The sequence below is a fragment of the Primulina huaijiensis genome, chromosome 7, assembly GCF_012295235.1.
Source record: "Primulina huaijiensis isolate GDHJ02 chromosome 7, ASM1229523v2, whole genome shotgun sequence".
Lineage (NCBI taxonomy): Eukaryota > Viridiplantae > Streptophyta > Magnoliopsida > Lamiales > Gesneriaceae > Primulina > Primulina huaijiensis.
The window spans coordinates 22,830,021-22,843,238 of NC_133312.1; the positions used below are offsets into that span (position 1 = coordinate 22,830,021).

Here is a 13,218-nt window from a genome sequence, read left to right on the forward strand (position 1 = left end):
CATCCGTGGTATCATAAGTTTGAATTTTTAAAATTGTCAAATTTAACAAGTTTTAGGGGAAATTCCTCGTAACTTTGGTAATGTATATTTATCTTCATACGAATTTGATTTCAACTTTCAGTTTTAGTTCCTTACAGTTGTATTCTTGTTTTGTTATTTTTTCAATTTTCATCAATTTTTTGATGTGTTCTTAACCTAACGCCAACATGACGCATCATGTGAAGTACTGGTCATGAGCAGTCTCAATCTAATAATATAAAAGATCAAAATTACACATACGCAAACATACCAGAAGAAAATTGAAAAAATCGACTTTTTTTTAATGAAATCTAATTATGTTATCGTGAAATTAATGTAACAAGAAAATAAAGATTAATATGTACTTAGATGTGATAACATTTTTTAATAAAAATCTTTAAAAAATGTTAGAAACCAGGTTTGAGAGTAACTGATACTGAAAAAATTGGAATTTTTTTTATACAAAGTTTGAATTTATCAGACTGTTCAATAATATAAGAAGCTGGCAAGAAATAATTTTGCAGGAATTTTACCTAATTCCAAGTCAAATGTCAACCACATTGTAAAAAAATCATAAAATTATGCGACGAACAGACAATGCTCGTGACTTTCATTATCTTTTGTACGAGTATTTATTATTAGCAACAAAATATAAGCTAGACGATTTGATTAAAAAAAAATTGAGACGGTTGAAGTANGTTGTGTAAATGGGTAGGGTTGATCCGTCTCACAGATTAGGATCCGTGAGATGGTCTCACATGAGACTTACTCTATATATATATATATATATATATATAAGTCAAGCAAAAACTTGTGTGAGACAGTCTCACGGGTCGTATTTGTGAGACGAATCTCTTATTTGGGTCATCCATGAAAAAATATTTATTTTTATACTAAGAGTATTATTTTTTATTGTGAATATGAGTAGGGTTGACTCATCTCACATATTAAGATTCGTGAGACGGTCTCACATGAAACTTAATTTTTTAGTTAAGTGGTTATATATAGATGTAATATTTTCAAATACATTAGTACATGTGCGTGGTCAGTAACTTTATTTCTTTAATTATTCAATTGAACAATGAATTATTATTAATTAACTAAAAATAAAAACGGTGAAGCAACCAACAAATTTCCCATTGCGGGGTCAGTGGTTACCCTGCATGACCTCACATTTTGCAAAATAAATAGCCCCTACTTCCAATTCTCCGCATCCTTCCTTTCATTCGATTTTCCTCCTTCCTCAATCTCTCCATGAAAATGAGCTGCAATGGCTGCAGAGCTCTCCGCAAAGCATGCACCGAAGATTGCATCCTTAGGCCTTCTCTTCAATGGATCAGTTCCTCTCAGTCACAAGCTAATGCTACTCTTTTCCTTGCAAAGTTCTATGGCCGCGCCGGACTTATCAATCTCATCGATGCTGGCCCATCTCATCTCAGCCCAGGTACACAAACGTGCACAAATATTTGAGTGATTAATTTACTGTTGAATTTTGTTCATTAATTTGATGATATATCGTTTGTTTTATTATTAATCCGCAGTGATTCTTGAGTCACTTTTGTACGAGGCTTGTGGGAGAATCATCAACCCTGTGCAAGGTTCAGTTGGCTTGATGAGCTCCGGCGATTGGCCCCAGTGCCAGGCGGCGGTGGAGGCGGTGCTCAAGGGTGCACCGATTATGCTGCAAGTCACCGGCGATGATGACTCGTCATCGGCCTCCGCGAAACAGTTGATTATGCCACTTCATAGCTGCGACATCCGCCACCTCTCGAAGGATGCCTCCGCCGCCTCCCGTCTCAGCATCAAGAACCGCCCAAGGTTCAAACGCTCAGCAAAGAAGAACTTTGACTTGGCCCCACCTGCCGAGTTCATCTGCGAGTCGGATGCCAAATTCACCATCACTGGATGGGATTCCAGCGAGGATCACAAAGAATTCTCCGATGAACTGAAATGGGCGGGGAGTCAAGACTCTTCCTCTGTTGAAACTGTGGAGCAGGACTTGATGAACCCGGTCGTACCCGGTCCAGAATACAAGCCGGTGCCTTCGGTCTCTGGAATTGAGATAGAGCTGGAGTTGACCTTGGGTTTCAATCGAGTATGGCACACACACAGCTGACAAAATGCAGAAAAATCCCAATTTTGAAGAAGTAATTTACATACTCTTANCACGTATTTTTTGACGTTTTCTAGGCTTGTAGCTAAGAATTTTCCCTTTTCGAGAATTGCTGTTTAAGTAATGTCATTAGAGTCATGTAGATTTTTTTATATATATTTTCAGTTAGGATATGTTTTTTTCTTTTGGCGTAGTATGTGTACTTTGCGGAATAATAGTATATTAGTTACTTCTTACAAGTCAACTTTGTCGTATCATTATCTTTCTTGCCAACTTGTCAATTTCAAGTAATTTTTACAAAAGTCCGCTTCTTGGGAAGCTCACACAAAGTGCACAATAATATAATTTAATTCACTAACACAGTATCACGTAAGAGACAAAAATTTGTGTGAGATGGTCTCACGAGTCGTATTTTATGAGACGGATCTCTTATTTGGGTCATCTATGAAAAAATATTACTTTTTATGCTAAGAGTATTATTACTTTTTATTGTAAATATCGATAGGGTTGACCCGTCTCACAGATAAAAATTCGTGAAACCGTTTCACAAAAGACCTACTCCATGGAAAGGTACTTTAGGTAACTAACATAGCACACTAATTAAAAAAGTTATTATTTTAATATGCTCTGTCTTAAATCTTAATACTAGATGTTAATTATTTTTAATTTTAAAAATTGATTGACTAATTTTTTGCTGTTTTGGGGAGTATTATAGTTGATATTTTGGAATCGCGATTAAATTATGAAGATTTGACTGGATAACATATGGTAAACGGTTTAATTTTATTTCATATACATTCCATTTGAATATTTCATTTTCATAGAATGACATTTGCCATTTTAAAATGGTTGACCAATCAAATTGTAGGCATATTTTAAAGACTAGCGTACTTCATGTTTTTCAATCCGAGACAAGCAAACGAAGGTATTTGTTTATAAAAACTAATATGAAAACTAAATTATAAGTTCAATTTAATAGAGATATTATAATTTTTAAATAACATATAATGGAAGACTGCATCGATAAATCTATGATCAAATTGCGATGCTCCCAAAATTTGTTTCCTCCATGTTGGTGCTCCAAACATTATATCTTGCTGCAAAACCATGAACAAAGCAGTTACGGGTGTCGGGATTTCTCATGGCGTGACTCTTTAGATACTTAGCACATGAAAAAAGTAACTTTACGCTCCAAATATTTATATTGAGACCATTTCAAACGAGTTTTTGTGTTACAAAAATTGGCTAATAATTTTCTTAACCTTAAGAGTTGTAATTATTATTTTTTTAGAAAATGGTAAATTTATCTTCAGAAAATTTGGGTCGTTGGACTTACGAAGGGTACTTAAATAGGCCTACAAAAGGACTGAATAGACAAGTTCTGACTATGATATGCCTTGCCCCAAAATGCCCGTTACTATCCTGCCTGAATGTTTTGCTAAATCCAGGAAGGAAAGAGATAGACCGTGTGACCTAATTTTTTTCTTTAATTTTTTTTTAGAGCTAGGTTTGTGCTTTGTCTACCTTGGGGATAATTGAGTCATGTGCGATTCCGTCCTGTGTTAACACCTCGACTAAGGCGGGGACGTTTGCGGAACACAATTTAAAAGTTTGCGAGATATAAATTGCACACGAGAAATTTGAGAAACAAAACCGAGAATAAAGGTTTTGCCCCAAGTTTTGATAACCGTAACAACTAGACTACTCTTATGCAATTGAATAGTCATTTTGATATGAAAATAAGTATTTTTATTATGTGAGATGGTCTCATAAGAACCTACTCTTAACAATTCATTAAATGGTCGAGTTGAAAAATTAAAACTATTATTTTGTCAGTAACTTTGATACCCCCGGGATAGCCCGGGTCATGGATTGTGCCCGAGTCAGGGGTATGGATTGTGCTCGGGTCACGGACGACCCAGGATACTGAATAGATAACTCAAATCAGGTTGAATCTACGAGAAGGGTCACCAGAGGCCGAGCAGTTGAACGCCCGGGACGTTTTCTCCCCGGGCTATTGGGCGCCCGGGCTCTCATGCAAGCGCTCGGGAAGCTTTCTAGCTGGGTCACCTCGATATGAGCACCAACCTCAAGTGTAGAATAGGGTGTGGGCAGCCGACCGATCTCTGACACCAATCCAAGTGGTTGACAAAATCAGGCAGGCGGGATGTGACTAGTATGAGATTTGACATGTCAGGATATAGGGTACAATCAGCCGCCCTGCTATAATTAGTAGGTAGCACGAAGAACGAGGTCATCATTACTTCTCCTACTATAAATACCATGTTCCTTCTTTGCATTTATTCATCTATTGAGATATTGAAAACACTAGCATTCATTGCTCATGTTATTTTTCTTTCATTCACACCAATATCACAACCATCACTTGGTTACATTGGTATTTTGTTGAGTCATTCATTGACTTAAGCATCGGAGTGGCCACGCCGGACACCCCTCCGGTGCCCATTCACGAGTTCATCTCCTTGTCTGCAGGTCACAGGGAAAGCCATATCTCACACTGCTCTTATTCCCTTCATTATTTTGATAGCAGATCAGGTGAAGCACCCGACCCAACTCATCCATTTCACCCGGATCGCATCAAACTTCATCAAATAACTTTTATCCATGAAAAAAATATTATTTTTTTAGGTCAAAAGTATTAATTTGTATTATAAATATGGACAGTATTGACCTATTTCGTAGATAAACATATGTGAAATAGTCTCATAAAAGACCTACTCCCAATTAAATATCTAAAATTAAAGGTATTAAATTAAAGGCCTTTACAACCTTGTGTTTCAAGAAGATCATGCACGTATGACTAATTTGTAGGGATCTTATGCTTGACTTTTTTTTTAATAAAAAGAAACTCAATGTTTAAAATATCATTATTTAATTCAAGGAATTATGTATATTTTGGGTTTTCATCAGTGTGCAAAGTTACATTTGCACATGACCATTGCATATAGTTGGAGGATCCAAATACCAAATATCATTGACGTGACAGCGGATATATTCTCCGAAATAGCGTAGAGAAAGCCAATATTGTGGGAAGTGAAAGTATCCATCCCATCAATGTTTGCTGCGGTGAAGTAATCAATCCCATCACTCCTATGTTTTGGCCATTATTTAGAAAGAAAAATGAAAAAGAAGCCCCTACCTAGCTAGCCATTGATGGCTAATGTGGGGGAATTAATGAGGTAACGTAACAATAAATTAAAACGGTACGATTTTTCCTCCTCGTATGCAATATATCAGAAACTACTTTAAGCAATACTAAAATTGAAAACCGTGTCTGAAATCTTTGTAAAGTCGTGTGTTTCTAATCATAAAAAAGAACAAGACCTCCACTGGGTTTGCTTTCTTCACGAGGCTCTGAGAAAAAAAGGTCTGTAAAGTTTGCTCTAATGGTGAAAGAATTGGATTTGGCATCAATGCAGTTATAATAAAACTTTCCCCCACGAAGTACTCATTTAACTGGGAGACGAAATATAATCAAGAGATGATGGCATTGAGTTATTAATACCTAGTTGCGTGATTACAAAACCAAATTTCAAGAACTCGCCTATGTTATATAATATTCTCGATCATCCATTTTTTTAAAAACAAAATACTCACGGTTTACTCATTCAACATTCAGTTCCTAGAATCATGAGTGAAAATACGAGGAAAACATGAGTATTTTGGACAGAAATTAATGAACAAAGTGAGATTAATAAACCAAAAAGCTAAAACAATTAACTCCACTAATTGTGAAGAGGGTCTGGGCAACTTGGTATTCTCCTTTTGTAATCAAGAAATGTACCATTTCTGCCATTGAAATGCTCTCTGGAAATTGTAGTTTGATTCTTGGGAGGAGGAGAAGGGGAAGGAACTTGTTCAGGAAATGTCCTTACTGCCACTACCTTGCTTTGGCAGGAATTCCATGTATGCACAATTGAGATGACAAGAAACAGAGCAATAAACGAGGGCAAAACCTGTGTTTTTCCGCCGGATACTGACATCGCCGGTGAATCCACATATAAAAAGTACTTCAGTTTCTTGTATTCCGGTGACAGGATTTGTTCCTAGTCAGTGTGAGTGCAAGCTTTACTAACTTTCTTGTGTTTTGTATGAGTTTTATATAGAGGGAAGGACATGAGACGGATAGGATAGGCCTAAGAATTTAATTGACATGATGGAAACTTGATGCTTGCTAGCTTTTTAATTTCATTTCTGACCTTTCAGAAATTTGAGTGATCATTGTACGAAATAAATGGCCAACAAATCCATTTAATAATTAAAGATGTATTATACATAAGAATATATATGAGGGAATAATAAATAAATATATATCGTAATGTCAACTATTAATAGAACCGGAACAGCCAACCCCGACTATCCAAGAGTCTTTCAACAAATGTATTTTTTTTAAGTATGCAAAAATAATTATTTTTTACGTATATCATGCACAGTTTGAGCATATAAAGATATAGAGAAATATAATAATTTTAGTACATTCTCAGAAAGTACAATATATGATCTATAATCCAAGATTGTGGATTATCGGGTTTTGTTCCAAAAGGGTGGTATAGAGGGTTATTTGACTCTGTCTGTTAAAAAATAAAAGTATTCCAGTGTTGAAATGAAAAGGGTTTTGTCTGATCTTCTGCACACCACAAAGAACTTTTTAGATTTTGTACCTTGGATTTGTTTCTCTCTTGCTGTCTTTTTACTCTTCATTTTACCATTTTCCTCTTAGCTTCATTGCTTTTTTGCCATTTCCTTTTGCCCCATTCATTTGTCTGTCTCGCCACTAATTCAGCAAACAAACTTCTTAATATGGCGAGGGGACAACCCGTTGAAGATAGAGATATTATAATTTATAACCACCCAAAGGGATAATAATTTATAAAATATTTTGTGTGGTGACAGAATTTTTTTTTAAAAAAAAACTTTAACGTGATATTGGGCAGTAAACATTACAATATATTTGTATGATTTTTTACTATGCAATAAGGTTAGTGGGACTCAAATTCACAACTCACAGCGACTGTCACATGTTCGTTTGAAAGAAAATCACAAACTTTAGAAATCAATACTAGAGGGGATAAATTGGTTGCAGGGATGAATAATAGTTTCGGTTCAGTAGCTCGCATGTTTTTCATTTTGGTTATTTTATCAATCAATTCATATTCTTAGTACATTAAATTTTTTTTTTACGTGATCTGATTCAATCATGCCACACGAAACACGATTCTACGTGATCTGATTCAACCAAAAATCATCATTTAGTATACTACATATCGTTGCACAGCAATCTTTAAGTCTCAAGGTGAAAATCTATACCCGACCGGTCATGCCGACGGTCGAAGAAGCATGATTGGTTTTATAAGCAGGTTGAGTGGTAGCTTTAGAGAAGTACATGTAGTAGTATACATTCAGAACCATCGTTCCAATCACAAAGACTGCCCCAGCAATGAATACGCCTTTCCGTAAAGATTCACAGGAAAAATTATCTGCCAAGAGCATATTACGGTACTTGGTGTGATATGCGTTGTTCTTAGCACCAGCAATTAGGCATGCTTCTGCTACTAAAAATGTCATCCTACAAAGTTTTGGATAAATCATTAGAAATATTTACTACTAACTACTAAGTTGCATAAAATCTGTTATAAAATCTATATGAGCTAGAAAAAGGCAGAGAAAAATGTACCAGATTACTCTCTTCAATTACGTAAATATGCATATAGAACAAGAAACTAAGGAAGATACGGAAACGAAAGACAAAAACTATATAAAGAATTCACTATCTTACCAAGAAGAGACAAAATATACGATAGTCCAGGCACGATTTCCACCAGGAACCAAAGGCCTTCCGAAACACATGCACTTAGTAACGCCCATAAGCAAAAATTCACTTGAGAGAAGAAACAAGAATGCTCCCACTCCATATCCTGTGGCAACATCGGACTTGTAGACACAATATGTTCGATTAGTGACCTCTTCTATGGTTAAAGTGCCCTGTCATGCAAAGAATAAGAGAGAAAGATACAACCATAATTACAAACGCCCTGGGTTCAGCTGAATACAGGCATTTATACAGGAAAAAATATAAAAACAAGCTTACGCCTTTATGCTTGAACTACTTCTATGCTGATAACTCAAACATGACAGGGCTCCTAGCTAACTAATAGCATACACACATTGCCTGGATCATAGCTAAGCTAAGTTCAAAACAATTTCAAGGACAACTAGTTAAGCAGTAGTCCTGCTGAACCGTGTTGGCCAACGTATGTGTAACGACCATGGGCCGTAGGCTGATCCAACATGAACATCAACCCATACCCATGCACCACTACTGGTCATAGGCCGTAGATTGGTCCAACATGAGCCGCAACCTATACCCATGCACCGTTACTCATAGAATATCCCAACTCTGGAAAGTGGTTTCATTCGCCTCTCCAACACTCGAACCCAAAACCTCCAGGTTACCACTCTAGGAGTTTAGGTACTTAAGCCTGAAGGTCTTGGGTTCGAGTGTTGGGGGAGGCGAAAAAAACAACTTTCTAGGGTTGTGATATTCTATGAGTGACGGTGCATGGGTATGGACTAAGTCCCATGCTGAAAAAACCTACAATCCATGACCAATAGTAGTGCATGGGTATGGGTTGAGGTTCAAGTTGGGTCATGGTCGTTAGCCTATCCCGATCTCGAACTCCATTTGGAGCCTTCTCCCGTAAACAGGCTCTTTCTCCCTCATGGGCTGTCCCAAGCGCAGCCACTTATAGAATATCATCATCCCTGGAAAATATTTCCTTTCGTCCCCCAACAATCGAACCCAGGACCTCCAAGTATCAATTGGTACCAACACTATAGGAATCTAGTTACTTAAGCCTGGATGTCCGGGGTGCGAGTGTTGGGAGAGGCGAAAAGAACCCATTTTCTAGGATATTCTATGAGTGACGGCGCGTGGAAAAGCTCGGGGCCGTTTACGAGAGAAGTCCCCAGAGGGAGCCCAAGATCGGGATAGCTCATGGTCGTTAAAAGGCCATCTCCTGTGAACGAGCTCCCACTGGGACCTTCTCCCTCACAAGTTTTCCCTTGCGCCGTCACTCATTGAATATCTTCGTCCATGGAAAAGAGTTCTTTTCGCCTCTTCCAACACTCGAACCTAGGACCTCCAAGCTTAAATACCTAAATTCCTATAGTGTTGGTACTATTTTCCTTTGGACCTTCTTCCTCACGGGCTTTCCCATGCTCTGTCACTTATAAAATATCCTCATCCCCGGAAAATCAATTCTTTTCACCTCCTCAAATGCTCGAACCCAGGATATCTAGGTTTAAAATGGCACCAACACTCTAGGAATCTTGTCACTTAAGCTTATGGGTAATAAGTTCGAGTGCTGGGAGAAGCGAAAGGAACCCATTTTTCAAGGATGTGGATATTCTATGAGTGAAGGCGCATGAGAAAGTCCGTAAAAGAGAAGGCCCCAGAGGGAGCCCAAGATCGAGGTAGCCCGTAGCCGTTACATTACGTCCTAGTTTTTGCTACTAAATTAAGTAAACTTTAACCAATGCAAAAGAGAAAAAGAAAAAAAAAACATGAGCAGCACGCTCGAATAATCACCAAATTGCCTGGTTAATATATTTTGATCTTGTTTAGTGCCACAAATTTACATTAGAAACCAGAACAGTAATGTTAAGCCCAAGGAGAGTTTGCAAAATGACTTGATCAATCTTTCGTTTTTTTAGATTTATAACCATATTTGACTTTTTGTTATCCATAACCTTCACATTTGCAAAACATGTGGTACTATGTGTAAGATAATGGTTAAAAACTATAAACACGTGATCCTATGCATGTGTAAACGATTAAACAAATACACAGGCCACAGTTTGAAATTGAAATGTGCATAAGATTATATACCAAATTTCCACGGGTCTGATAATTCAGTCTTTTTGTCCATAAGATGACGGTAAAGATACCGAAATTGTTGGTATCTAACCCGATTGACAATTTATCAATGTTATAAATCGAATAGTATCTTTGCATCCACTTACATGTAGGTACATATAAATAATCTAAAAGGTGCACCACCTTAAGACAAATTTTTATCACCAATACTCCATAGCTCCAATCACTTGACCACATTCCACTAAAATATCTGCATAAATTTGCTATACTTATCTAACATATGGTCAAATGTCTTTCACAATGCTAACATTCGATTCTCTTAAATCAAAAGTTGACCAAGCCAATCGAATGTTGAACTGCCATCAGGTAATCAGCCATCACACACAATATTGACAACTCCCATCGACAAAGGGATATTTCTCCTTCAAAATGGCTTGCTTCAATACTCAAGTGTGTTTCACCATCCCAAATCAAGTTAACCATCCCTTTTGTCACTAAAATTTTGGATAATATTTTATCATGTTTTTTTTAACTCAAATACAATCTCATAAAAAATGACGTCCAAATCATGCTGGATCATTGAATTCACACGTGTGAGTGTTTACAAGAAGTATACCCCTATTGCAACCCATTGTTGACTCCTACTCTCAATACTCAAACTTGTGCGCAATGTGCCGTAGACCCATTATGTTTTACGGAGAGTAGTTCAGGTGAGATAAATTCTACAACAAACAAAAGCAAAGTTGGATGTAAACTAATGGCAGCAAAATAATAAACTTATGAGTGTTGATACAATTTAATTTTTTTATGCAGCTAAATTTTTTTCCCAGTTAAGCATATTGCACAAGAGAAAGGTTGCTTAGTCTCCAGGTTAAACATGTTCCAAGGACCATGTATGGAGATTACGATCAAAATGGCTGCTTCCAGAATCCACCCCAATATAAACCGGATCTCTCACTCAAGTACTAACTATCACAAGTTTTCTCTCTTCGTTCGTTTCCAGAGGAAAAGATATTGTACATAATAATATAACGAGACTCGGTCCTGAACTATACTACTACATGTTTCCTTTCCAAATTTGGCTACTATAGAAGAATGCAAATGCAGGCAAACCATTTCCACAAACTTGTAACCAGAATCTTGATCAATTATACAAAGTTGAAAGTTAGCACCAATATATCCAATACATAATCATTCCCTCACCCTAAAGCAAATAAAATATGCTAATTGGGGGCACAGAGAGGGAGCTCCACTTGTAATTATTCATCCATACCAACAACGTTCACTAAAACTACTAACAACAAAAGTAACTAATCAACAAGGAAATTTAAGGAACTCTCAAAGCCAAAGAAAATGTGTTGAAATTTAATTCATAGCGGCCCAATTTCGAAAACCTAAAGTACAAATTATAAAAGAAAGAAAGGTGAAAAATAAACAACATACTGCCCATGAAAATGGTCTTTGTCTAGAAATCAAAGGATGTATGTGAACTCATTGAACAGAGAACACGATATAGGCCAAGGAGTCACTGGGGCAATGAAAATGAGGAATTATAATCACTTCTACAAACAGAAGGAAATTGCATATTTTATCGGTCTGCACCACTAGTTTTGTCTGAAAACATATTATCGTTTCTTATAATGTGTAGCATGACCATACAGAAATATATGTCTTTGTTTATTGAGCAATCAGCAATGTAAGCCATGGAAATTACAGGCCAAGGTTAGCTTCGAGTCTTTGCAAGGACATTAAATCAAAGTAACTTACTTGATAAACAATTCATTGCATCCTACCTTTATTTCAGAATGTGGCATAGATGAATAAGAAATTTGTTCATAACATCATATCTTCGTAAAATAACTTTGAAGCTTTCCGATATTAATAAAATGCAAGAAAATATACGTCCTTGACATTTTCTTCAATTTTTTCTTTTGAAAATTCACTTATGCTATATTATAGCACTTCGCATTTCACGCTTGAATAGGCAAACAACTTTATTCTTCCATGAAACAAAGGATTCAAGAGCCTTCGAACGTTTGCCAGTATATGGGATGGAAATCAGTAAAACCTTACTTCCTCGAATCCTACACAAGATAAACTTCAAGATCCTGGTAAAAATTCTATTTACATGGCCAACCAATTAACCAAGGGTTGGTGCAACTCTCGCTTTCACGGGACTTGGCTTGTTCGAATCTCAATGAATGGTGTATAAAATGGCGCAAAAAAGAGGAAAAAATAAAATCTTTTTTTCCGAAAAGGCAACATAAGCGCATCACATCACTTCAAATTTAATCAGTCATCAATTATAGTTAATTTCTCATAAAGGTCCACGGAACATCCAAGCACTCAGCATTGTCATCATATGAAAACAAACAAGAATACAATATTTAGGCAAAACGCCAAAGTAAACAAGACCTGTAAAACCATTCACAGAAAATCATTTCCAGCATAAATCGACATTCCGTTGTACACCGTTCCAATCATGGAAACGATTACAGTCGTAAAGTTATAATTTTTCTCAAGAAACAAACCAAATGAGACCAAAAATAAAAAAACCATACCAAAATACAGTGATAATCATGATGATCTACATAAACCAGTTAAATGCTGGATCAATCGACATACATTTTTGCATACACACACAAACGACAAAGAGGGATTGAAATAGAGAGCAATACAGTGCTACGCCGCCGTTCAGCAGCAATGGAAAATCCAAATGCAGTTAAGCTCAATACTATAACCAGAAGATGAACTAAAGACGACCTTTTTTCCTCCATCTTCACTTCCTCGCTTTACTATCTTTTTTTCTCAGTGAATTTGTGAAAAAGTAAATTAAACTGAGTGGGAAAAGTAGGAAATTAAAGCTGCAGTGTGAGTTTTCGAGTAGTTCGTATGTGTAACCCACTTGATTTAGAGCAAGTGAACTACGCGCCATGGGTTCAACGTTGTAACATGGCATCTTTGACTCTTGTCTTATCATTTTATTGGATGTAATGGTTAATTTAACTTATTTAACATCAAATCTGACTGATTAAGAATAATTATTACTTGTGAATATATTTGTTAGATGTTAATTATCAATCAAATTATATTACCGTTTACCATATTGTTGCCACTATTTTTCATAAAAGAGTTCAAGTCTTTTCCCAATCAATATTTATTTATTTGTACATAAAAAAAGCTTTTACTT

At 36.4% G+C, this 13,218-nt stretch overlaps 2 protein-coding genes across 2 annotated transcripts; one reads left to right on the forward strand and one right to left on the reverse strand.

Moving 5' to 3' along the window:
- The first annotated feature begins 1,248 nt into the window (after positions 1-1,248).
- On the forward strand, positions 1,249-2,189 carry LOC140981413 (LOB domain-containing protein 42-like). The gene is made up of 2 exons (XM_073447802.1): positions 1,249-1,462; positions 1,560-2,189. The coding sequence occupies exons 1-2, from the start codon at positions 1,273-1,275 to the stop codon at positions 2,132-2,134; spliced, it is 765 nt and encodes a 254-aa protein (XP_073303903.1). The 5' UTR covers positions 1,249-1,272; the 3' UTR covers positions 2,135-2,189.
- Positions 2,190-7,347: 5,158 nt separating this feature from the next.
- Positions 7,348-12,902, reverse strand: LOC140980306 (uncharacterized). The gene is made up of 3 exons (XM_073446063.1): positions 12,707-12,902; positions 7,929-8,134; positions 7,348-7,718 (listed from the first exon to the last, which is right to left on the reverse strand). Exons 1-3 carry the CDS (start codon positions 12,803-12,805, stop codon positions 7,454-7,456), a joined length of 570 nt encoding a protein of 189 aa, XP_073302164.1. The 5' UTR covers positions 12,806-12,902; the 3' UTR covers positions 7,348-7,453.
- Positions 12,903-13,218: the final 316 nt, after the last annotated feature.